This window comes from Hydra viridissima, unplaced genomic scaffold (genome assembly GCF_058129835.1).
Source record: "Hydra viridissima isolate aposymbiotic clone 2 unplaced genomic scaffold, HvirCarnegie_v1 scaffold_11, whole genome shotgun sequence".
In the NCBI taxonomy this organism is placed as follows: Eukaryota; Metazoa; Cnidaria; class Hydrozoa; order Anthoathecata; family Hydridae; genus Hydra; species Hydra viridissima.
In genome coordinates, this window is record NW_028324310.1 from 11,796,584 (window position 1) to 11,824,510 (window position 27,927).

At 27.8% G+C, this 27,927-nt stretch overlaps 1 protein-coding gene across 13 annotated transcripts; it reads right to left on the minus strand.

Moving 5' to 3' along the window:
• LOC145190864 (propionyl-CoA carboxylase alpha chain, mitochondrial-like) lies at positions 1-27,107 on the minus strand. 13 transcript variants are annotated; one of them, XR_016445249.1, is made up of 17 exons: positions 26,849-27,107; positions 20,043-20,156; positions 19,708-19,761; positions 19,328-19,496; positions 18,579-18,760; positions 17,894-17,961; positions 15,509-15,803; positions 14,133-14,207; positions 13,977-14,045; positions 13,477-13,663; positions 11,641-11,746; positions 10,157-10,250; positions 9,948-10,036; positions 3,282-3,599; positions 2,151-3,164; positions 717-811; positions 1-129 (listed from the first exon to the last, which is right to left on the minus strand). XR_016445249.1 is itself a non-coding variant. In XM_090067607.1 (16 exons), exons 2-16 carry the CDS (start codon positions 20,142-20,144, stop codon positions 2,312-2,314), a joined length of 2,688 nt encoding a protein of 895 aa, XP_089923733.1. In that variant the 5' UTR covers positions 20,145-20,156; positions 20,355-21,392; the 3' UTR covers positions 1,977-2,311. The 13 variants fall into 13 exon arrangements, 11 of the variants coding, with proteins under 11 accessions (XP_089923733.1, XP_089923738.1, XP_089923741.1 ...); XR_016445248.1 differs by lacking the exon at positions 26,849-27,107 and adding an exon at positions 20,355-21,392 and having other exon boundaries at positions 2-129; XM_090067607.1 differs by lacking the exons at positions 1-129; positions 717-811; positions 26,849-27,107 and adding exons at positions 18,449-18,475; positions 20,355-21,392 and having other exon boundaries at positions 1,977-3,164.
• Between the last annotated feature and the right edge of the window lie 820 nt (positions 27,108-27,927).

Here is a 27,927-nt window from a genome sequence, read left to right on the forward strand (position 1 = left end):
TTTCCTGCCAATGACCTCCTTGATCTGGTTTGCCACTACTGTCCTCCTATTCTGACAATTCCATAATCCATGTTGCTTGCCAGCAGTCTTCGTGAACGGAGCCTTCGCACCAAAGTTCCAACCTGGCACCTTAAAATATTGAAACATATTTAGTAATTTCTCACCTATAACTCACCTTGCAAAAGCCTGCAACGTGATTACACGATATAGAAGGAATTTTTCCTCCACTTGAATGTCGAAATAACTCTCTCATTTCTCTTGCTGAGAATTGCTTTTTTCTTTTTCGAGACTTCAACGCTAAAATAACTCTTTCATCCAAACAATCAAAGTCTGCCATTTTCAAGTTTTACTTTGAGTTATTTATTGCGCTTGCGCAAAATTCTTTTTCTACACGCTACGATTGGTCCAAAAAAAACAACGTTTTGAAAATAAATTTAAAAAACCATACCACGTTTTGAAAATAAAATTATTTTTTAGCTAAAAATAAATAAAAACATTGAAGTCTTTGAAAATAGTTGCTAACATGACTTAAAAGTATTTGTTTTTTAACACAATTTTTTCAAATATGTTCCTCAACACCCCAGCAAGCACACAACGTTGAAACAACGTTGAAATAACGTTGATCGACGTTGATCAACGTTACTTGATTCAACGTTGTGTGCTTGCTGGGACATTTTGAAAATAAGCTCTTCATATACTTTTAGCTCATGACTTACCAATAACAACTTTATATATAAATGCTCCTTCAAACTTCTCTTTACCCTTACCGCCAGCCATATTAAATTTAGATTGCAAGGCATTGCTCATCAACCTACATTATATGTTGTCAATAAAATATATATGTTATTGTAAAAGAAAAAAGCTAAGTATCAGATAAAAACTCTAATAAAATGAAAATGTTTTTGATTTTCTTAGCAGTAAAGTATTATTCTATATTTAAAAGTCTCTTATAAAATTTGAATAAAAAAAGTTGAATAAAGTCACCTTTGCATAACATTTTTTGTGTTTTTCTTTATATTATCACCTCCAGTTTTAGAAAGTTTTTAAACCTTGAGGTTTAAGAAATCAATTCACAACACATCAGTTTATAAAGTATTCTTGTAAAAAGTTGTAACTGTTGAAAAGGCTCAATGCAAACTTAAAAAAGTACATTTTTACTGTTAAACAAAATAAAATAAAAAGCAAAGAAGAAATGCTTGAAGTAATCTACCACTTCAGATTTCATCTGGGAATCGTTTAAATTTTGTTTGATCACATTGAGTCTATTAGGTTCCATTGAAGAACTCAGGTAAATGTAACATTCTAGTCTTGGTCAACAGATTTTGTCTTATAAAAGTAAATGTTTTGTTTTGTGTTAGTGAACTTCTAGTCTTTATCAAAAAAGATTTTATCTTCTTAGCAATGTGTATCCTTCAAGAAAATGAAAATCTTTCTCCATTTGGCACTGTTCTGAAGCCTTATCTTTGTGATTTTCCTGGTGATTAGGGTGATCCTGCCGCCCCCACAATTTTAAAATTTTCGAGTAAACAAGCCTGAATTTTTTTTGGTGAGGAGGTTACTTGTAACTAAGAGCTAGGAAAAATTTGAAAGTAATTGGACAATGTTTAGTGGTAGCAGATTTCAATCAAAGTATTTTATTAAGGCGCAAAAATCGAAAATTTTCAATTTTTAGCATAGAAATCTCTTGGACAACCTAATATATCTTTTTATTTTATTCAGATTTAATGTTTAAATCAGAAGCTTTTTGGTATAAAAAGAGTTGAATAAAGAAGTTTAAGAATTAGGTGTGCTATTTAGGGAGGAAAGTAGAGTAGGGGGCGGTTATTTATTTTACACAAATGAAAAGAGCACAAACATATTTTCAGTTAGTCTCTTTGTTTTTCGTGAAATGCTGTCTAATAGCGAAATGGTAGACTAATCTGATATATGTTGGAACCCATTCTAAAAATTAACTATGATAAATTGAGATTAAAATATATTTAAATGTTTATTAAGTCAAAAATTTTAACATTAAATTTTAAAAATAAAGCTCAAGTGTTAGCAAAAAACTTTAATGTTATGTTAAAATTTAAATGTGAAACAACATAAAAGAGTAACTCTATTAAATGAAAATTAGAAAAAATAAACAGTCCAATCAGAATTTAATTTACCATATGATTGGTTCTAAGTGCCTTTTTCTTTGGTTGGGCAACATACTTCTGTTGTTTTCTACAACTTGTATAATGTTCTGAAACTTATTTTCTTTCTTAGCAGTTCCTGCAAAATCACTACAAATCTTTACTCTGCGTTCAGCAGAATCGTTTACAACAGATTAACTAGAAACCACATTTTCGGAAGCTAAAAAATCTTCATTTTTATACCATTCTGTAACCGGTTCCCTGAGAAAATTACTATTTATATTTAATATGGTGAAAAATATTGGGGAGTCTTCACCAATAAAATCAGTTAAATCATTCACAGGCTTTTTAGGAACCATTAGAATTATAGGTTTACCAAACCCTGACCCTTTTCTTTTTGAAGTTATTTCATTCAATGTTACATAATTTTTTAGTGATAGTATTTTATTTGTAATCTTTTGCCTCTGCTTGTCCTCGAAGTTATTATTAAATAGAGATAGTGAAGCTAACTCCTCAGTGAGATACCACATGTGGTTGCTGAAAGCTTTCAGAGCAGCATTAGCAATAGTAAAATCAATAACTTTATACTCTGATAATGAATTAATAAGATTTAAATCGTTAGTAGGAGCTGCTGAAGATATAGGTACACTGAGCCACCATGGAATATAGAGAAATACAACAAACTTAACAATCCTTTGTAGCTCAGAAAGTTGCTGTTGAGCAAAAATTGTTCCTTTAAGTAGCTGGCTGATTTTTTTGTTCAACTGTACAAGTTTTATAGAATATAACAATTTTGCCATCCACCTTGTATTGTGCAAAGCGCCTGGTCTAACAAATCCAGAGAATAACACATCTTTGCCATTGCTTAAATACAACAATGTTAGTTGAACAAGTTCTCTATAATTACCTCTGTTGAAATTTTGCCTCATTCCTTCTTGGCAAAGATTGGTAATTGTATCTTTTTTGTTTATCAAAGACTGTGAAACTTGAGGGATGCCTAAGTCTTCAATAGTTTGGCAATTCAGTTGTTCAAAGTTTTTCTTAAATCTAAAAACCAAACGATGCATTCATTATATTGTTGCTTATAACATTGATGTTAGTTTAATTTTAAATACTTAATTATAATAATAATAATAAAAAATTATAATAAACATATTAGATTACCTTAAAAATAGATTGATATTAGGACCTTTTGAAATCTCGATCTTTAAACATACATGAGTGTTCCATACATGAGTTAGTATAATATCTCCTATGTGATGTCGGCAAGCAAGCCATAGATGTGGCCTGTTCAATACATTTTGAATTGAAACACAGCCTGCAGTTATAGCCTCAGTATTTGATGTTGTTGAGTCAAAAACTAAGCCTGTCACACAATCTGTGCAGTTCCAACCTTCTAATAATTCATGTTGCTTTAGTCCCATCTTCTCGGTGGGTTTGTATGAAAGCGCTGGTACACCCAGTAATTTTACACCTGAACACCTAAAAATATATACTTTTTAAAAATAGAAATAAAATATAAAGTGCTAAATATTAGCATATAAACATGCTAATATGTAAATTGTTCATTAGTGCCTAAATTTACATGAATTGACTGGCCTATTTAAAAGTCTTTATAATACAGAATAATCACAGTAAATTTATTGAGTGGGAATTTTGATTTATTAGATGAAGTTTACTTTTAAACAAAAACATCAAAAAGATTAAATGTAAAGATTAGATAGATAAAATTTTTAGCATGTAATTTAGGAAATGAATACTGAAATAATATGAAAACCAATAGAATAAGCCTACATACCAACAGGATTATATTTCTGGTTGAATTTATCAAATCTGTGAAACATATTATGGTCCTGTCAAATCAAGATTATACTTGATATATTAAGAAACTTTCGTCAAAATTACAAACAAAAATATATTTCAAAAATTAAATCTTAAGATGTGATTACTCACAGCATAAACATCTGGTGTGTCAACACTGAGGTCATAAGGGTTCATGTTCATCTCTTTTAAAAGTTACAACAAATATAAGACAGCTTGGCTAAAGCAATTGTAATAAAATAAATTTTAATTGCATAAAGTAAAACTCATACATTGCATAAGGTAATTGGTTTTCCAGCAACAACATTTACAATATCATCCCCATGTGCTTTGACTTTTTTTTTTTTGATAAAGCGTAGTAAATGCTTTTGATTCAAAAATAATAGTTCCAGTAATACTCCTGTTTTTGTTTAATACTCCTGTTCCAGTAATACTCCTGTTTTTCAGAAGATAGCATTTTTTTTTTAATCTCTTACAAAAGGATATTTAAAGGTATACCACAAACAAATTGAATGCAATATTTTGAAAAAGTACAGAAAAGAAGAGTTCGTTGGCTTGAGAGACTTTGATTGAAGCTAAAACAAGTAAAACTCTTTACAAAAAAAATGTTTTTTATTTAAATTATTTGTTTTATAGCGCAAAAGTTATCGACTGGTTATAGTGCATCATTATTTTCTTTATACTAATAGAAATATAAAACTTTTTAATTAGCTACATTGGTCCATGAGTTGACAATGCTAGTAGAACCTTTTGATCTTCCATAAACTCCTCAATGTGAGGCATAGGATGTATTACTGATTTAGTAGATGTCCCTTGAGTTTTATGGCTATAAACTCTAAACACACCATCTACAAGCTCAAATTCATAACCACTATCACCAGTAGGGTGATCCTGTCGCCCTTATGTGCTCTGATTAAGCCAGATTTTTTTTTCTGGGTGAGGTTCATGATAAACAGTAAAAACCTGAAATTTTAAGAAAAATGGACAATGTTTAGTGGAAGAAGATTTTAATTAAAATTTCATGATTCTCACGATTTTTCAAAACTTATTGATAATCAGGAGGAAAGACTTATAATTATCAGTATGAAACTACTAGAATGTAAATTGGAGTATTATATTATTCAATGGACCTTATTTTTCCCTTCTTGTACTCAATATTTATTAAAGAAAATCTTGCGAGGTATTTATTTTAATTACAAAAGCAGTTTAACAATTTTATACAAAATTGTCTTTTTATTTGTGTTATTTTTTGTTGCTATTTTACAAAATATATTGATAACTTATTTCAAACTTTTTTTAAATAAAAATTAAAATATTGACAAATTAGGTGGGTAAAAATGGCTAAATCTTAAGACCCAAGATATTCCATACTAGAAGCCATCTCTATTGAATCTGATAAGGATATACGGGGATCTAGGTTACCAACTGCTCGTCAGATACTTTTATGTTTTCTTGCACACTTTACTTCAAAATCTAAGAGAGATGCAGCAAATAAAACAGTTAAATCAATTCTACCATTTTATAATCGGGCAAGAATACAAACAATTAAGTCTAATAAAATGGCAGAAGAAATCATAAAATTATTTGAGGAGTTAAAGAGTCTGTTAAAAATTGACCATGCCCATAGAAAAACTGTCAAGAATACTCAAAAAATTATTGAATTTAAAAACAAGCTAACAAAAACAATGAGGTTCTGGCTACGGGATGTGCTAGACAAATTGGTTGATGCAGAGGATAAACAGTTTCTGATCAGCATGATGACTGATAGGACAGCATCCATAGGCTCAGTTGATCTTAAGTGTAGTCTTGTGGAAGAAAAGTTACACAACAGAAAATTTGTTGAACAAGAAAGAATCTAAATTTACTAAATTTACTCTTCAAAATTTGTAAAAGAAAACATGTGTATATATATATATATATATATATATATATATATATATATATATATATATATATATATATATATATATATATATTGATTAAAATAGAAATTTCTTGTTTTGTTTGAAATGTAACTTTCTCTAAGACGAAAATTTTACTTTGAGTACTTTTACTTTTAGTTAAATTTACTTTGGATCCAAACGTGTAATTCAATCATCAATATTTAAAGTTTAAAATTTAAAAATTATCAATGTTTTTACTCTTGCATTTTTTATTTTAAACCATTTAGGAAGAAAATGGAGTGTGTGCAGACAATTGCTACCAAGATAAAGAGCTGCTGGAAATCTCCACAAATTGGTGTTGTTCATTGGGATGGCAAGGTAATGGATTCACTTGACAAAAAGAACTTTAGGGAAGAAAAGGCTTCCAGTTCTTCTTTCAGGTACATCGAAAATAAAAACTTTATATCTCCATATTTCTTAAAATTTCTCTTTTTTAACTTCTGAAAAAATCATTTTTCTTTCTTTTTTTTTTTTTAAGGTAAAAGTAAGCTTCGAGAAATATTCTTGAAAACTGACAATTTCATGGTCGCTTCTTTGCTGAAATAATAAATGTAAAATTTTGAATTATTCCATTTATTCTTCTGTATTATTTTGATGATTAACATCTGCTTTTTAAGGAATCTATTTAGTATCATCAGTACAAATGTTAGTATGATGATCTAAAGATGTTTGTTAAAGAATTTAGAAAGAGTTTCACTGTTTTAAAACGCTGTGTTGATAAATCTTCAACAATGTTCTGTTAATTGTTTTACTTTTCAAGGTTGTTTGATTTACTTCTTTAGGAAGTTGCAGAAGACCTTGAAGAAAGTAAGTATCAGAATGCTGAAAAGAGGTTTTCTATTTATGGTCGCGATAAAAGCAAGTGGGATAAACTGGGCGAGAGGAACTATGTCGCTGTAAAGCATCCATGTATTTGTAAATGAGTTTAAACAATAATAGAACACGTTTAATTATGATTAGTTAGACGATCAACAGCTAATTGTGAAGGTTGAAAGGAATAAAGAGATTTGTGATATGAAGCACGGCAAAACAACATGGTGCCAATATTGCAATAAACAGTTTTAAATCAGCTTTTACTAAGAATCTAACTTTTCTAAAAAAAGACACCCATCTTATTTGCACTGATGAGTTAAGAAACAAGAAAAGTAAAGAAATATGAATTGTAATCAATTATAGCAATCTGAAGATGCAACAAATTACAAGAATAGCATGTTTAAAGCAACTAATAATAGCCAGTGTATAATATAAAAAAATGTGTCGCTTTTGCAATTAAACTTGTGCCTAAATTTGTGAAGAAAAAATAACTGCTATACAAAAAAAAAAATTAACGCCTGAAATATCTGTAAAAGATATTGACCAGACTAAAATTTTCAGTGTTATACCTAGTCTCTGATCTCATGTTCTGAAAGGCGCCTAGCAGGATATACGTCTTTTAACTTATCTGATTCATAACTGTCTTACAAGACAAACAATTAAAAAGAGAAGAGGAAAAAAAAAACCAAAAAATCTCATGAAATATTTAAGAAACTCATGAAAAAGATATGATTTAATTTTAAAGGTTATCGACGACAAAAAACCAGCAACATGAAAAGTTTTTCAAAATGAATCCATTTTTCACTGGAACTTTTTGACAAAAAGCGAAATAAAAGTCATCACGAAAATAATGGAAACATTCGAAAATACAAGCAATGTGTCTCGTTCTTGTCATCAAAAATGTTCATTCATTCAAGAGCTTTTGACGATGAACGGCGGAGAGATGTCATTGAAGATGCTGAAGCTTCTTTTGCCGCTAACGATATAAGATGTAAATCGTCTACTAAAGTTTCATCGAAAACAAGCACAAATATCAGGTACATTGGTTTTTGTTATACCGTTACCATTATGGCTACCAACCAAATAATTATCGCCTGACCAATGTTACCTGACCTAGTTAAAGCAGAATCAGCATTAAAAAATAAGAATATTATTTTCTTTTCACAAAAATACTTCAAAAATTACAGAAAATAATAGTTATTTGTAGCAAAAACTATGTACAACTAAATACTCTTTAAGCAAAACATTAACTCAAAGTTATTTTAAGTGCCAAAAAAAATAGTTGTACCCATATTAACCTATATTGTTCTTGGTAACTATAAACGGTGTGCGTTGGCAACTTAATTTTACTTTTAAAATGCAAAGCATTGTGTAAAGGAAATGATCAGAAACCTCTGTATCTACAGTTGCCAAAGCATTGAAGCATTAAATCGAAACGTGAAACATGAGGAAGAAAGAGAATTACAATGACTAGACAAGATCGAATACTATTAATACTGTGACAATAATGTGTTTGATACAATCAAATCTGAAAGCTAAAACCCCAAAGAGAGTACCACTTGTGAAAAAAAGACATATTAGAAAAAGATTAGCATTTGTCAAGAAACATCTACATTGATCTTTAAAAAATGGTGCAATATTTTGCAGCCTTAAAAAAACCATATTGCCTTTATAAGCTCTGCTGAAACTTGTTAATGTCAAAAGAATGCAAGGAATAGCTTACAAACCCCGATTAATATACAGAAAGTGAAGCACAGTGGACTTAAATATCAATACTTTAGGTTCCTTGTTAAGCTTATATTTTAGATTAAAGGTATTGTGGATCAACATCTCTTAGAAAATGTTATTCAAAATACGCTATCTTATGTTGACAACAAAATGAGTATTTATCCAAGACAATGACCTGAAGCACATGGCAACAATTGGTTTCAATCAAATAAGATTTTTGTTATGGACTGGCTGGTTATCATCAAACCTGTATTGGAGAGAAAATTTATGAACTGTTATCGGAAAACCCACTAAAACAACTGAACTGTGTGAGGTTGTTGAATCAGCATGATATTCTATACAATCTGAAAGGTATGCACATTTCTATACTCAATGCAGAGTTGTTAAATAGCTTTTAATAAAAGTAAAAGATACTGAACTAAATAGTAATATATTCTTTTATTCCTAACCTCAGCTTTTTTGATATTATCATTATGCTAACATTATATGTTAGCATAATGATAATATCAAAAAAGCCAAGAAATTATAGGATTAGGAAATTATAATGAATACTTTTTATCTGATAATCAATATTTATGAGTTTGAGAATGTCATATCTAGAAGATCAAAACCTAATTCTGGAATATTAAATGATTTTATGTCTCAGCCTAAATCTTAAAACATTGAATAGAAAAGTTTTGTATTCAATTATTTTTATTTTTTACAATAAATCAACATTTCTGAATACTTTTAAACTAACTCCTTCATCTTACAAATAAAATTAATAATTATAAAACTTAAACAAAAATTAACAAAGCGAAAAGTCAGAAACCTTGTGCTTAAAGCCAGACATAAGCACACTATTTTGTGAAAGTTCACACATGTCTGTTGTTGTGAGCTTCCACACTTGTGCAGCAATGCTGTATACCTCCATCAAAAGTTCATTTAGAAATTATTAATATATTTTTTTAAAAGCTGAAGTCAACTTCTAATACATTATTAGTTCAGCAAGTGGAAACTCACTTCCCAATCAAACAATTTAATCATACTTCATTAAATGTTTTAGTAATTTGCTTGCTAATTTAAAAAAGGGTCTGAATGGTAAAACAAGGAGAAAAAAAAAGATTCAACTTAAACATGATTTGTAGAATTATAACCCTATAATACCTAACTGATTTTGATACCTACTATTTCATTGATGTATAAGGGTTAACAAATCTTTTGATAATAATATTGGTAAAATGAAATTGCAAAGGATCATCTGTTGATAAAGATAAGAGGAGATAAAAAAACAATTTCAACAGAAACTAACATTAAACAAGAAGTATAGAAAATAACTTTTTTTTTTTTTTCACTAAACACTTAAGTTTAACATTAAATAAAAGATTTCAAATGCACTTGCAAACTTTGATTTAAGCCAATATATGATAGCTAGGCTTAAGTAACTGTAATAAAATAATTTTAATTGCATAAAGTAAAATTCATACGTTGGATAACTAAAAATATTTTCCTTATTAATACATTAAAAATATACCTGGTAAATAACCTGTATTCCATTAACTTCAGCTTCCAAAAGAATTGAAGAAGCATTTGAAAAACTGTTAAATGTACAACACGTTTACCATCAATCTTTACCTATAAAATGCAATAGGAAGATACAAAACTTATAGTAAAAAAGAAGATAGTTATTCTATAGATATTCTAAAATATATATATAAAAAAAAAAATTCAGTAGGGAGATGTAACCAGAATTACCTTCAAAAATTTTCCATCATAACTACCAATAACATGGTACATTATTCCACCCACCTTTACAAACAAATCTAATTCAGTAATAACATTAGGTAACCTAAAAGACCACCACAAAAGACATGAGTGCATAATTCTTTAATGATACAAGCAGAATATAAAAATAGTAACAATAGTATTTATAACAAAAAAAAGTAGTAATGAAATACAAAGCAACATCATCATTACTATCAAGATATAACAACCACCACTTTATTTTCAGCCTTGCTATTATTTTATGCATGCAGAAATGTGATCAGGTCTAGAGTGACTAAGTATAATTTTCAAGATTTTACGATTGATGTAACTAAATTACCTGCTATCTAAAAAAAATCAATTTATATGTTCAATCATTTCTTAAAACTTGAGAAGAGTTAATAAATTAGCATAGGTACAGAAGAAAAAAAGAAAACCAAAATGTTTGGAGTTATAAACTGAATAAAAGAAACTTAAATGTTTCTTTTATTCAGTTTATAACTCCAAACATTTTGGTTTTCTTTTTTTCTTCTTCTGTACCTATGCTAACTTCCAAGCTATATTTTTATTTCTATACATCGTGTAATCTTTTGTTTTTTGAATGTTTTAGCTAAAAAGGATACATTTTTTTATTGTACTCAACTTTTTAAACTTTCAATAAGTGTGTTTGATTAGATGCTCCTTTTCAATATACAGCTTAGCTGTTATATTATTTTAGTGTCAAATTTTTGTTTTAATTGACTTTTATTAGTTTTCAAAAGGGTTTATGATTTAATTTTAGTTTGAAAGGGATAGATAATAGAGAGACAAAAAGATTTTCCCCAAAACAGTAAGATTTAAATATGCTCCTCTTGAACAACAATCTTTGACCAACAAAATAAGTCATATGGATAAAGAACTAATTGAGATTTTTTTTTTTAAATTTCTGATCAATTTTTTTTTTTTTTAAATTTCTGATCAATTTTTTTTTGTGAAAATTGACGGCAATGTTGAAAGACGTTTTAATTTGCTTATACTGACATATGTTGTTTTTTAAACCTAAATGACATTATTTATTTTAAATTTAGATTGTATAATTTTCAACATATTGTGTATACCAGTGCAAAAGGAAAATCAGTTTGTAAGAAAAATAATCATTTATATTGTCATTTAAATTTTATTTTGAAAATTAAAAAAAAAAAAAAAAAAGGATTCACTCTAAAGTATATAAAGTACTTTTAAATTGTTTTATATTTATGGCATTTATGAAAAATAACTTCATACATTGTTTTTTAGAGGGAAGATTTAAAAGATTAGCTGATAGCAAATAATGATAACAGTATCAACAGTTTGAATGGATGAATAGGCAATAGATCATAAAAGGATGAAAAAATATCTAATAATCAATGACAACTATGATAAAAAATAATAACTAAAATGATTATGATAGCAATAACTTGAACAAAAAGTTAAAACTACAATATTACTAAACTTACCAAAATTCGTGATTAAGAAAATGGCCAGCGAGATCTTCTTGTTTCAAAAAAAGAAAAGCTGCTGCCAACAAGAGCTGGTCATGTTCTTCAGCACAAAGTTTATGACCTAATAAAGAAAAAAAGTTGCATACCCTTCCAAATTTAGCTTTTGCACACATTAATAAAAAAGTAATTGAGTGCTATTCTTATGCAAAAGGGCTACTAAATAATGTAAAAAAGTTTTATTAAACAAAGTAAAAAACTGAAATTTTAAGTAAATTGAAAAAATTGAAACAAATCTGAAATTTTAAGTAATTCAATAGTTGATAATGCAAAAATAGTTTTGTAACATAGTTATACACAAAAATTCCCTAAGGACTTTTTAACTGCTAATCTGTTATCCAAATTCTGTAAATATAAATATGCACTATTAATTTTTTGAAAAATACTTATAATAAAAAAAAATAATTATTTTACATATGCTACCTTACCCTAAACAAAAATTTAGATTTTAAACCTTTTCAGTATATTTTCTTTTTTTTTTTACATTTTTTAAATATACTAATGACTTTTTTTTACATTTAAATTTCTACAGAAAAAAAAATACAATTTATATTTACATGAAACAAATATATATTTATAAACGTATTACATTTGTGCTTACATGTGTATACAAATTCAAATATACATACACAAGTACAAATATATTTTGTAAACCTAGCAAAAACCCGGGTACACCAACGAAAGTTACAACTGGAATGTTAAAGCAATCCAAACAACGCACAAAGCATGCAGCTTTGGTCGAGGCATTTGGTCGAGACAAAAATCATTTTTTACTGCTTAAGTATTCTCTTTCACACAACTATTCACTGTAAAGATTAATTTACTGCTTATTAGAGCCATTAAAAGTAGTTACCCTATCATTATAAATCATATTAAAAGTAGTTACCCTATCATTATAAATCATATTAAAAGTAGTTACCCTATCATTCATAATTAACCTGAATGGTTAAAATTGTACTGAAATACCCATTAAAATAGTTACTGATACCAAATGCTTCTGGAAAATTTATAAGTAAAAAGTAGAGAAAATTATTAGTAAAATTAGAAAAAACTAGAGAAATATTTTTTTCAAATGTTGTTAAGTTTTAAAAGCATTTGGAAAAATTTGGACAGGTTTTAAAATAGGTTGTTCAAAATAAGGCACATTCTACAAGCTAAATGAAGAAGAATACTGAAAGAATATTCTGATGACAAGTATTACATGAAAATTTACAATATTCAATATACAAAATATTTTAAATTAACATTTTTGTGGTGATAAGTTTAATATTATTTTTAAAGATATGTATGTACAGTGGCTCAGAAAAGTTTCTGGCCAGTGACGCCTCAAACTCTAGTTTATTTTTAAAAAAGACCAATGGTTTGTAATCATTATAAGATATGGATTATATCTGATTAAACTTCTTTTTTATGGCTTTGAATTTGCTATGTGGCTAAGATAATATTTGCCATATAAATTGATAGATATTCATTTTCCTGTAACTGTTACTGTTGGTAAACTAAAATTTGGTGCACATTTTTATCTTCTGGATAAACATTCTGTACTAAAAATTATCAATTGTGTCATACCACACTCATTATTCAGCTAACTAATACCCAAATAAATTATCCATTGTGTCATACCACACCTTATTCAGCTAACTAATACCAAAATAAAACAAAATCACAAAACCTTGAATAGCTCATGTAAAATAAGAAACAGAAAATCAGATAATGTTTAAAACACACAAAAGATCATATATTTTATATGATTACAAACAATTACAGCTACTTATATATCTATTCAAATTATACCTGAAAAACCTTCAGGATACTTGCGATGTAAAAATGTCATGGATATTTTTCCCTCTCTAAACCAAGAATTATCAGCAACATCTTGCAGCAATGAAATATTATGAGCTAACCCACGAATAACATATGAATCTAATGCTTTATCCATTGTGTTCAATGCTTCTTGGCGATTTTTTCTATAGGCTGCTACCTGAAAAAGAAAAACATTTATAGAAAACAAATTATAACTTGAAAATCATAAGTGTCATCATGTTAAAAAATTAAATCAACAATGATGAATCAAATGAAAAATTATAACTTTGACTTTTATTAGTTAAAAGAAACAATAGAGGTTTAATATGAGAGAGATTAACATAATAATTTATCATTTTAACTAATTTAACTAAATATTTATTACTGATGTAATAAAAAACTTATTCACTATATCAAATTATTCTTAACATATTTTCCATGTTAAATTATCAACTATATTGCTAATGAAATAAAGCAAGTTAATTTTTTACTTTGCATATCATAGAATCATAGTAAATACTGATCTCACTCCCCTCACGTATACCACTATCACAGCAAACCTGATAAAAAAAAAATAGAAAAAACAAAAGAAAACATTATGGCAAATGTAGTTTGAAACAAAAGATTTTCAATAAAATCTTACTTACATTAGGAATATGAGTTGGCTCAATATACTTTTTTAGTAAACCAACTGAAGGCAAACCAAAATTCTTGTAAGGATCCTGTAACAGAAAAAAGCAAATTCAGAAAAATTTATTAGGAAAACAAATGTACAAATAGCAAAACATGGATTTTAACTATTAAGGTACAAGTTAAAACTAGAATTCAGAAAAACTCCAGTAAAAATGTATGGAGATTTCTAAGAAAGGTAATTGAAATTTAAACCAATTGTATCAAAAGTGACCTGAACTAGTTTTGCTTTTATAACTTAAAAAATCAATTTTAAGATGTTTTTACCAATTGTATCAAAAGTGACCAGAACTAGTTTTGCTTTTATAACTTAAAAAATCAATTTTAAGATGTTTTTACTATAAGCATTATAATGCTGAATAACACTTTTATTATCAATTAGCAAGTAATTATCGGTTATTCTTTTATAAGAAATCAAAAAGTATTTTTTAAAACAATTGAAACAATCTTTTGAAACTAACTATACTTGCTTATAATATATTTAACTATGGATATCAATTATCAATAGAATTTTATATAAAATCCAACTTTTTTTTTTAAAAGTTGAAATTTCCTTATTTGTCAAATTTTCTTTTAAGACTTTTTCCAAAAACTTTAAACACAAAATGAATTAAGAGATAATTTATGATTTTACATTTATAACTCAATTGTAAGCAAATATAGCCGATTGTGATAAGTTAAGTTTTGAATTGACTTTAACATCCCAACTAAAAACTTAATTAGCCCATTTTCAATTTGCTTGTAAACTAGAAAGGATCATTAAAAATAGGATAAAAAAGTCATTTTTTGATTGGTTATTATTGTGTAAAGTTACCAAAATATTAGTATATTTTACCAAACCGTTTCATTATCTTTAATATAATTTTATAGAATTGATTTTACATAATTAGTATATTTAATTATCAAAATTGTAACTTTGATTTAAAAGATATGAACTGCAAAATAGTGATCTACTTTATAGTTTATCTTTTATTTTAACATTTTGGAAAAAATCTTAATTCAACTTTTAAATAAAAAGTTAACTTATATTTAAAACTTTTTTGACAACAAATGTCCGTAGTTATATGTTTCTTAGTATCTTGAAAACATTTCCCTTAGTTTTTAAAGATTGCTTCTATTCTCTTAAAATATGTATTTCATTCCTTATAAAAGAATATTTGATAATTATTTGCTAGTTGATAATAAAAGCTTGTTGGATAATAAATAATTGTAAAAAAAAGTTTACAATGATCTTAATAAATCTTAAGACTTTCTTTTTAAAACATTTGTCAGTTAGATCATGATGAACAAAACCATGGTCAATAAATTTAGTCATTAAAATTAGCATGATTACCTCTGCATAAACACGGCACTCAACAGCCCAACCTTTAAGGTATACATCTTCTTGGTTTAAAGAAAGTTTTTGACCAGCTGCAGAACGTAGCATCATCTCTTCTATATCAAGCCCTGTGGTCAACTCAGTAATTGGATGTTCCACTTGTAATCGAGTGTTCATTTCGAGAAAGTAAAAATTTCTATGTTTATCAACAAGGAACTCAACTGTTCCAGCAGAATTACAACCAACTGCTTTTGCTAGGATAACAGCTTGAGTTCCCATAGCTTTACGTGTCTCTGGATCTAACAAAGAACTAGAAAAAAAAAAGCTGATCTATTAATGGTACTATACACAAGAGATTCAGGAACATTACAAAATAGACAAAATTTCAGCTCAAAATCTCAAACACTGATACATTGGGGCTTTAATTTTGAGCAGTGGATAAAGAATGTAAAGTTTTGGAAACACAAACATAAATTATGACTGAAGAACATTAGAAAATTGATTGAGCCCTTACAGGAAGCTTATCTATTTGGAATTGCAAAAAATGTTTAATAAATTTTGATCTGGGGACAAATTACCTTTTCGGACATTTTAGACCAATTTTTTATACATTGCAATATTTTCAGCTTTGAAAAAAGCATTAGATGGCCTTTAGAAGCTTTTTCAGAAATATTAGAAAAACAAGATAAAACCGAAAAAACCAAAAAGTTTAGCAAGTTTTAAAGTCTTGTTCTTAGCTTTATTATAGAGCATCCTGTAATAAAGTTGTTAACATAATCAGTTCTGGCAAATTTCTTTTTTAGTTTTTTTTTTTTCTTTTTTCTTGTTCTATAAGAATTTTCTTTAGGATTGAATGAGATGGAATAATTGTAAATTAACAGTTCAAGTCTTATGATAAACTTGTTAGTCTTAAAATCTACTTTAAATAGAATCAAACACTAATTAATGAAATAAATCCGTGGAATTTCTTCAATTTTAAATACGTTCCTTACCCCAAAACAAAATATTTCAAAATTCTCTACGTGATAAATTCCATTCCAGTCTTTAAACCAAGAAAGTGCTGATTTTTAAAAAATCTATCACAACACACAGGCAAGTTGGCACCTGCAGTACAATATGTGTTCAGAGTATATTTTTTCAGCATAAAAATACTCAAATTTAAAAGTAAAATGCAAAATTGTGATAGAAGTTTCTGTTTATAATAATTGTTTTATTTAACTCAATATTATCTTTAAAAATTCAGTTTAAACAAAAAATTTGAAAATTTATTAGTATTTGTAGAATTTATATTTATTTAGCTTTAAAAATAATTACTTCAACTTTTTCTTTTTGCTATAGCACTTTTCAGTTATGAAAATTATGTTAAAACAGTAAAACAATTTTGGAACTACCTTTAAAACGATATGTTTATAGTGTAATATTTTTTAAGACAACATTATTGCGTATAATTTTTTCAATAATAATGAAATTCTTCTTTAAAATTCTAAAAATATTAAACTTAACTAAAAAAAGAAAAAAAAAAAAATTGAACATTATTGCAAAATAAAAAACAACAGGCAAGTGCCTGGGAAAAAAATGATTTTGTCAGTTTAGCTTCATAATTTCACATGCAAAAGCAGATTGCTATTTTTTATTACATTTTAATTTTACCATTTTTAATCATTTCTTAATTTTCATGTTTTATTTTTATAACTAACTATGCTTGTTGGATTTATTTTGATAAAACTATTAATTCAAATAAATCATACTTAAAAAAGAAAAACCTTTTAGTTTTTTTTTTTTTTTTTTACAGAGTTTATTACATATAGAATTGTCAAAAAAATTTCAGAATCATATCTTATAGATATCGCAAGATATACGTCTTTATGTACAGGGGCATCAGAAACACCACTAAATCAAAGCTTTTTTCATACAGAAGCTTTGATTTAATTTTATTTTAGACATCAATTTTTAATTCTTTACCCTAAAAATTAAAAGGAGGAAAAATATTTCATCATTATTTAACAAATATTATATAAATTAAAGATAGTTGTGGGCACAATGTGCTTAAAAAAAGGATTAGGATAGAAATTTGATATTTCTGAAACTGTAAGGAGTTACACACTAAATTTGGGGTGATATCTTTTTTCATGGATACAAGATTGTGTACTGAAAATCATTGAAATGTGAGTGGTATGGTGTCAAGCATAAGTTGAATTGACATGGAATCACCCATATTTCAAAACTTAACACAACTCTTTCACATTTTTTTAAATATATGACTTGTTTAAAAATGAACAACTTAACAGAACTAGATTCTATTTAAAAATGACTAGCTCACATCTATGAAGACTTGCAGCAATATCAAACTAGATGAAAAGGTCCAGTATTACTCAAAAAATAAAATAAAACAAGCTGTACCTAGGAGCCTCTTCAACTACTTTTTGATTTCTTCTTTGTATAGAACATTCACGCTCATTTAGATAAATCTAAAACAAACCTTTTTTTTTAATTACAATCATCAAATAAAGTAAGCCATGCAGAACATAAAATGATACAAAAACTCTTTAAAAAATAAATCAACTCCACAAATTGTATCATAAGGAACTGAAAACGCTAGAAACCAATTTTTCGTTAAAAATAATTCGTTAAAAATAATTCGTTAAAAAACTATTTGTATATATAAATTGAAAACAACTTATCTGCAAACAATTTTCAAGCATTTAAAATTAAAGAACCATTAAAACAACAACAATATATACAAAGAGACACTAAAAAGTGCCGGAAGGATCCTATATCGATTTCCGTTGTTTTGTTGTTATTTTATTGTTACTATTTTGTTGTTTTTGTTTTGTTATTTTTTATCTAAAAAATTTTAGACTTCAGCAATCTTTTGAAATAGCATTTTTATTAAATATATTCTCATCCTAAAAGCTTTATCAATAAACTTTTCAAATTTTCTGTTAAATAACTTCCTTCATTTCCATAGTTATCTCCCATAATCTGAAAAAAAAAAACTTAAAAAATATTTCATTAAATCTATTTCTTTGCTCTTTGACACTATACAAAACAAGAAAAGAAAAAAAAAAAAGAGATTAAAGCATACCTGAATCTCAATATGCCTTGGGTCTTCAACAAACTTTTCTATTAATAGTCTATCATCATTAAAACTTGTTGCAGCTTCTTGAGAACTAAGACGAAAACCAGTTTGCACTTCATCATCATTATACGCAACTCTCATTCCTTTACCACCACCTCCAGCAGATGCTTTTAACATAACAGGATATCCTAAATATTTATAGTTAAACCTTCGGTTAATTATAATTTTAACATATTTTATGCTTGTCACAGATGATTTACTGAAGCAGCACAACTTTATTGACATGAATTCAAAACAAACAATGGGCCACATCTTTGCCTTCATTTTTCCTCCTCATAATTGTTTGGCAAACTTCACAAAGGCTTTGTGGTAGATGGACACCAGAAAGATTGATGTTTGTTTGATAAATGATTCTGTTTCCTTGAAATTCTATCAGTGACTTTAAACATTTTCTTCTGCACAACAAACAATTTTCCTTTTTCCATCATGATCTCTAGCTTGATTGGGCATTTTTGATTCTGGAACTTTCACTTTACATTGAGAATGGCTTTTAAGTTGATATCATTTGCAAACATATTTCAGAATTAAAAAATATCAGAAAGAAAATGGAAAGCCAAATTTCACCCTATATAGGTGGAACTTTCAGGTCAGCTCAAAGGACGCTATTCCTATTTTTGACAATAGTATGAAATTATACAAACTTAAAACTTCACTTCAAGGATTCTCCTATTCTACATTCTTTTGACAAGTCTTACCTATTCTTCTGGTCACTTTTATTGCTTTTTCTGCATCTTCAACAACACCATCATAACCAGGAATAATATTAACTTTAGCCTTCAACCCAATTTTTTTACTTTCAATTTTGTCTCCCATAGCTAAAAGAGCATGTTTGTTTGGACCAATAAAAACAATTCCTGAGTTTTCCTTTAAAACAAAACAAAAAAGAAATATTTAGTTATTCTAAAAGGAAATATTTGAGAAATGATTTGAAAAAACTAGCAATTGAAAAAATCATCAGTGATGTAAGACTAAACTAGGAGTGTCTTGTAAATGCTTGAAACTAATCTTTGATAAGTTGATTTTAACATTTTTTTTTTTTTACTGCAAAAGCTAAACTCAAAAAAATTAAACATACCAGCTTCTCATAGAACTGGTGTTTTTCAGAAACAAATCCATAACCATGATGCACCTTAAAATACAGAAGTTTGATAAATATTTGTTTGAATTGTTAGAATAACCATATTTTACAACACTGAACTTTACAGCATCAATTTGATGCGGAAAAAATAAACAAAAATAAGACAATTAGTATTTATTTGAATCAAGATGTTGTTTAAAATAAAACAATTACTAAATTTTAACTATAAGATTCTAGCTATTCAAAACTAGAAATAGTCATGGAAATGTCCTATTTCAAGATATAAAGGCATAAAAATCTCTTTTGACAAGAGATTTTTGAAGCTAACTTACAGCTTGAGCTCCAGTTTTTTTACATGCTTCTACAACTTTATTGATAACAAGATAACTTTGTTTTGAAGGTGGCAGACCAATGCATACAGCTTCATTTGCCATTTGAACATGTTTCTATAAAATAATAAAAAAAAAAACTTGTCTGCTAACTAGTAGTAGTTAAGACTGGTAAAACATTAATGAAAAACCTACGTTAGATTACAATAGGCTAACTAAAAAAGCAATACCACAGTACTTTTGAAGGGAATTGATCAAGGCTTTCTTGAAACGAAGAATAGATTACAACTTAAAGAAATGCAATACATAACTTACAACTATATATAAAGTGTCTGACTCCTCAGCAACATTCTCTAACAATTAAAATAATGGGACAAAACTCTCCATATATAGCTGAAATTCTGTGAAATTCCGTTATTTATTCTAACACTGTAAAATAAACAAACTTGTCTTAAAGTGTTAATTTTTTAACGAACACCTTAGGAAGTGTTAAAACTGTCCATTTTCCCACTAAGTAAATTTGTTTTTAAATTTGTAAGACTAATAACATTTTCCCACACACAATTACAGAATTCCAAGTAATAAAAAAAAAAAAAAAAAAAAAGAGCAGCCTTTTCCTACTTTTTGTATCTTTAAGAATTTTGAGCATTTTAAACTAAACCTAGATACATAAAAACTATTTGAAATTCTAGTCAGTTAAAAAGCAAATTAGAAACATATTTTTAAAAACAACACTACATTAACAATTTTTAAAAACAACACTACAAAAACAATAGCGACAAATAAGTAGAAAAATAGCGACAAATAAGTAGAAAAATTTTAAGATAATGCTATAACCATCCTTATGTAAGACAGAGGTATTAAAAGAGACAGTAATGATTTATTTATTGTAAAGGTGCATGTTGAAAGTGATATTTATCATTTAATTATTGTAAGTGGGTGTTGTTAAATGTGGAACCTAATAACCTTGTAACCTAACTGTTGCTATTATTGTTAATGGATAGTTTATTGGTGCGTGCTCTCCACAGACCTCTTTTTTATTATATATTCTGTTGGTGGAGCAGCATACACACTCTTGTATTTTGTACTAGTTTAAATACATAGTCTCTCCAAAGGATCAGTTTTCAATCCTCGACATTTTACATGGCGTCCGATGAAAAACTATGAAGAGATACCAAATTAAAAGATTAAGGAAAGAAGTTTATCAAGAGTTAAGAAAAGTTTGAGTTGTTGGACATTGAAGCAAATGGAGTTTGTTATTTGTGATTTTGTTTGGGAAGATTTGATAGAATTAGAGTTTAATTGTTGAAGGTGTTGATTGTGACGAAAATTCAATTTTATTCTGAGTTGTGCATATTTATTTAAAAATGGCAGCCGCTTAAGGAAGTAAAGTTGCGAGGAGAGCGTTACGAGGAGAGCGTTACGAGGAGAGCGTTACGAGGAGAGCGTTACGAGGAGAGCGTTACGAGGAGAGCGTTACGAGGAGAGCGTTACGAGGAGAGCGTTACGAGTAAGTTTTGGGAATTTGTTAAGCGAAATAAGAGAGGAATTAGAGAGTGAGGAAGTTAAACTATACAAAATTAATAGGTTTAAAAAATAATTTAAGCGAGAGTTATGAGAGATTAAAAAATATTGATGAGGAAATATTAAATAGTTTAGATCAAGAGGAAATTGAAAATGACGTTTTAGAGAGTGCAAAAGTAGTTGAGTGTTATCATGAGTTGATGGCTGGAGTGACGCTAAAATTAAAAAGTATAAATATAAATGAATCAGATACAGATTCTGTTAAAAGTTTAAATAAATCTAAGTGTATTTTACCTAAGTTAGAATTGCCAATTTTTATTGGGAACCCCGTAGATTGGCAGCGTTTCTGGGATCAATTTAATTTATCAATTCATAGGCATGAAGGTTTAAGTCACGGTCGTTCAGAGGTGACAAGTTATTATACGCAAGCGCAGTAGTAACTTTAAAAAAGTCAAATTTTAATAATGGCTACGGTCCGTAGCAACGAATTTTTTTATTTAGTTGACTGATTATTTATAAATGTTTCCATATAAATCAACATTTTAAACTCTTTCTAAAACTAAAATCATAATAAGTATATCTCAGTTGCATAAGAAAATGATTCAAATAAGATAAAGTTTATATCAAAAAGTTTAAAGTTGCGCTTTTCTAAGTAAATTAACATTCTTGAATATGCTGATTTGTTTACACTTTTAAAAATATATTATCTAATTTTCTGAGCGTAGAAATTAAATAATTTTTTTTTTTAAATTCAGATGAGTTTTTATAGTATTTAACACTTTTATCAGATCTTAGCACTCAATTTTTTCTTCTTGTAAATAAACATACAAACACCCACACAGCTATATATATATATATATATATATATATATATATATATATATATATATATATATATATATATATATATATATATATATATATATATATATATATATACACATAAATACATATATTACATTCATACATACATATATTTTTTCTTTTACATTCTGATATTTTTTACCTTCTGAATTGGGTTTGATTGCTTTTCGTTTGCTTAGGCAATTCAATAAGCTATCCAGTTATATTTTAAGATCAGTGTATTAGAGCAATCGCGACCAAATTTAAAGTGGAGTGAGCTTATTTACAACCACTATAGGTGGATACTTTATTTAGACGAAAAAAGTCATTATCAAGCGTTAGTGTTTGGTTTTTCCTTTTTTTTTAACGAATGATAATGAATAAAGAACAAATTTCTATATCAATCTTTTAATATAAATCAAATTTTCTGAAGTTTATTAAAATAAAACTCTTCATACGTTTAAAACAGCCAGGTTTTTGGTGTGAAATAGCAAGATTTGTTTAGTTTTTCAGGTGTTTTTTTTTAATTTTTATTACTTCTCATCTCACTCCTTACTCTTACAGGTTTATTTACTTTTGCTTTGTATTCATAATTGGTCTCTTTATTGTTTGTTATTACATTTAAAATTTGTGTGCTATTTTAGGATCAAGGACATATTGATGCAATGTTTTCAGCTGTTTGGCAACTTTTTACTGATCAACTTTAAAGATTAAATTTTTTTAAAATTAGCTTGAAGTTTCCTTGAGTCACAATTTTGGTCAAATTAGATTAAAAATGTGCTCTAAATAGAGTGGTTAGTTTTTTCTTTAACACTTTCAACATTTTTCACTGAATTATGTGATTAGCCTTTTTTTCTTTTTTTTTTAATGTTTGATATGATACCAGAACTATATTTGTATATATAAACATGATAAAACAAGTTTATCTTTTAACACAAAAAGTATAAGCCAAAATTTTATCTATTACCTATATATATATATATATATATATATATATATATATATATATATATATATATATATATATATATATATATATATATATATATATATATATTTATGATTAGTAAAAGACTTCTTCACTCGAGAGTGCTCAATAGCCTGCTGGCAAGAGCAATTACATAGAAGATACAGCAAAGGATGACAACTTTGTTGGTACTTAAAGTTTCATACCGGCGTGCCGGCAATCATCAGCCAAAATACATAATGAAAAAAACGTTACAAAAAGAGAACATTAAAGAAAAACGAAAAAACCGTTAAAAATGTCGTTAAAAAAGAATTGTTCTTATTAATGGCTTCAAATTAGTCTTTACTGTCAAATGACGCAAGCATGTATTTATTCATATGGCTACACTTACTAACCAGCTCTTGCCTTTTATTTTATAAATTTGCGCCTCTATAGATGGCAATTTCAGTTTTTTCATTTAAACATAGAGCGCATCTTCTTGTGCTTGGTTGATAAGGTTGGCATTTCCTGATTATACTCCATTTAATAAAAGGTTTTCCGTTTTTTTCTTTTATGCGCCACACTTCCTTGGATAGTTCGGTGTCGTTTTTGTATTTTACAGTATTGAACGACTTAATGTGGTTTGCATAACGTAATTTAAAAGGCGGTTCACTTATGCCAATATATATTTTATCTAAATAGTTCGGAAGGTCTGAAGAAATAACAGCTTTGTAAAGCATGTTTTCTGTTAGGCAAAGTTGATTTAGTGGACAATGCAACCTGTTGATACAATTGCAGGATTTCTTATTTTGATCTTCAATATCTTCGATGATTTTTTGGTTATGCCAGTTTATTATAGATTTTAAATTCGGCATGCAGCTGTAACTGACTTTCAAAGTGTTTCTATTGAATATTTTGTTCAAAATATGCTTAGATGGAAAATGTTTGTCTACCAAACTAAGAAATGATTTGCCAACTTTTGTGATCACATTTTTGCTAAATGGTGGGTTGAACCATATAATGTTACGCTTTCGATTATACTATATATTATATATTTTATATTTTCGATATATTATATATTTTCGAGTATAATCGAAAGCGTAACATTATATGGTTCAACCCACCATTTAGCAAAAATGTGATCACAAAAGTTGGCAAATCATTTCTTAGTTTGGTAGACAAACATTTTCCATCTAAGCATATTTTGAACAAAATATTCAATAGAAACACTTTGAAAGTCAGTTACAGCTGCATGCCGAATTTAAAATCTATAATAAACTGGCATAACCAAAAAATCATCGAAGATATTGAAGATCAAAATAAGAAATCCTGCAATTGTATCAACAGGTTGCATTGTCCACTAAATCAACTTTGCCTAACAGAAAACATGCTTTACAAAGCTGTTATTTCTTCAGACCTTCCGAACTATTTAGATAAAATATATATTGGCATAAGTGAACCGCCTTTTAAATTACGTTATGCAAACCACATTAAGTCGTTCAATACTGTAAAATACAAAAACGACACCGAACTATCCAAGGAAGTGTGGCGCATAAAAGAAAAAAACGGAAAACCTTTTATTAAATGGAGTATAATCAGGAAATGCCAACCTTATCAACCAAGCACAAGAAGATGCGCTCTATGTTTAAATGAAAAAACTGAAATTGCCATCTATAGAGGCGCAAATTTATAAAATAAAAGGCAAGAGCTGGTTAGTAAGTGTAGCCATATGAATAAATACATGCTTGCGTCATTTGACAGTAAAGACTAATTTGAAGCCATTAATAAGAACAATTCTTTTTTAACGACATTTTTAACGGTTTTTTCGTTTTTCTTTAATGTTCTCTTTTTGTAACGTTTTTTTCATTATGTATTTTGGCTGATGATTGCCGGCACGCCGGTATGAAACTTTAAGTACCAACAAAGTTGTCATCCTTTGCTGTATCTTCTATATATATATATATATATATATATATATATATATATATATATATATATATATATATATATATATATATATATATATATATATATATATATAGTGGACCGGTGAAAAGTTGCCAAACAGCTGATGAAACATTGCATCAATACATAGAAGTTGTACAATAATATGAAGCAAAAGGAAGGGCAGATTGTAAAAAAACCTGGAAGAGTAGGGAGTTTCCTGCTATTGGTTTGTTTAAGCCTCTGCTTAAGCAAACAAATTACCAATTCATCAAAATATATACTAACATTAATGGCAATGAGAAGATAAATAATATCAAACTGCAACAAAAAACTTTTGATCATATTATATATGGTATCATAACGTTTTGAAAATTTTTAGATGAGTGTACATTCTCTAAATCTGACAACATGACATGGAATACATAGTTCAATGTTCTTTTTTTGGTTTATTCCAATAGGATACTTTTTTTTCCCAACCAAATATCCACAGACCCTGTAAATAAGATTCAAATTTTTGTAATGGATTTTCATCTAAAAATAATTAAACTTTTTGGATAGTTCTTGTGAATAACCATCAAACTTAACCACATGCATTATGTAGTGTTTATATTCATGAAGTAAATTAAGCTAATAAATCAATAAAAAATTTCATATAAAGTAAAAGATTTTATTTAAAATTATTAAAAACATTTAGTCAAGTTTTTTACATAAGGACAATTTTTATTTCACAAACGATATAAATAAAATGTTATCAATTTAGGACAATAGTTAGATGTAAATTTTGAACAAGAAAAAAAATTGAGTGCTAAGATTTTTTATAAGAAATAAAAAGTTAAAAGATTCATATAAGTAAAAGTAGAAAAACTTTTAAGTTTTATCGCTCAAAAAAAATGTAAAAAGACTTCCAAATTTGTAAACAAATCAAAGAAAAAGTTTTTTTAGGTAGATCCTCTTCAATCATAAAATAATATTCCTCTTTCATTTTACTTACTTCTTAATAAAATTAAGTTACCGAGACATTACTAACAGTCTAAAAGCTGGTTATCAACGTAGACGATTTTAAAAAACGTGATAAGTAATGAAAAATTGGTCGCTAAGTAAAAATTCATTCTGTAACGAAGGTCCGTAGCCATTTTGAAAGTTCTAAAATTTTCATAATCCAACTGCGCTTGCGCACAATAACCTGTCGCTTATTAACAGAGATAGAACGACCGTGAAGTGAAGCGTTTCTGGGATCAATTTAATTTATCAATTCATAGGCATGAAGGTTTAAGTGATATAGACTGATTTCACTAAATATTTTTCTGGCCAAGCGTTGGCTACTATTTCAGGACTTTCACTTAGTTCAGAAAATTATAAAGAGGCAATTGAAATCTTGACTAACAGATACGGTAATATACAAACTTTAGTTTCAGCACATATGGATTCTTCGTTAAAAATAAAGAAAATTAAAGATTTCAATGATCTAGAAGAACTAAGAAAACTTTATAATGATATAAAGAGCTGTGTACGTAATCTTAGATCTCTAAAAATAGAAACAACAACTTACGGCTGTTTGTTAATTTCCTATCCTTAAGGAGAAACTGCCAGATGAACTTTTAACTTTAATTTGTAAGAAATTTGCCGGAGAGTTGCGGACTTTAGATAGACTTTTAAAAAATTGCAATGAAGAATTACAAGCTAAGGAGTGTTGTGCCAAATATGTTTTAAAATCAAATTATGATAAAAATGAATATTAAAACTTGAAAAACGATTCTTTAAACAAAAATGCACAGCAAAACTATTCTCATAACTAAAGAAACAAAAACAACTTTACAACATCAGGTTTTCATACGCAAATTAAGAGAGCACCTGAACAAAGAATTTTACAATGTGTTTTTTGTTCAGAAAACCATAAGCCTTCTCATTGTTTAAAAGTTACGAATTTAGACTCGAGAATTGAAATTCTAAGAAAGCAAAAGAGATGTTTCATCTGTATCAAATGTATCATCATATGTCAAATTTTTGTCATTCTAACTATTCGCGTTTTCAATGGAATGGGAAACACCACATTTCTTTTTGCAATAAGAAGCAAACCCAAACTAGTGCAACTCTCGTAGGTGTGTCTGATATCATTTTGCTACAGACAGCAAAGGCTAAGTTTTTAATTCAGAGATTGAGTGTGGAATATTCAGAAGGTTATTTATTAGAGGTAGTCAGAGGTCTTATGTTACCAAAGATGTATGCGAAAGATTGAAATTAGGAACAATAAGGCAAGAAGCTATAATAACAAAAACGTTCTGTCAGTTTGATAATTCCAGGGTTAAAAAGCTCGATGTTGTTCAACTTAAGGTACAACATAGAAATGCTCATTTGTATGTGTATGTCGAGGCTCTGTGTGTGCCAGTTATTTGTAACCCTTTACAGGGGCAAGAGATATCTCGAGCGTGCAAAAATTGCCCACATTTTCAAAGTTAACTCTAGCTGATTATGATGATGTTTCCAAAGATTTTCCTATTGACTTATTAAACTAACCAATAAACTAACCATTAACAATAATAACAATAATTAGATTACAAATGCCACATTTAACAACACCCACTTACAATAATTAAATAATAAATATCATTTTCAACATGCTCCTTCACA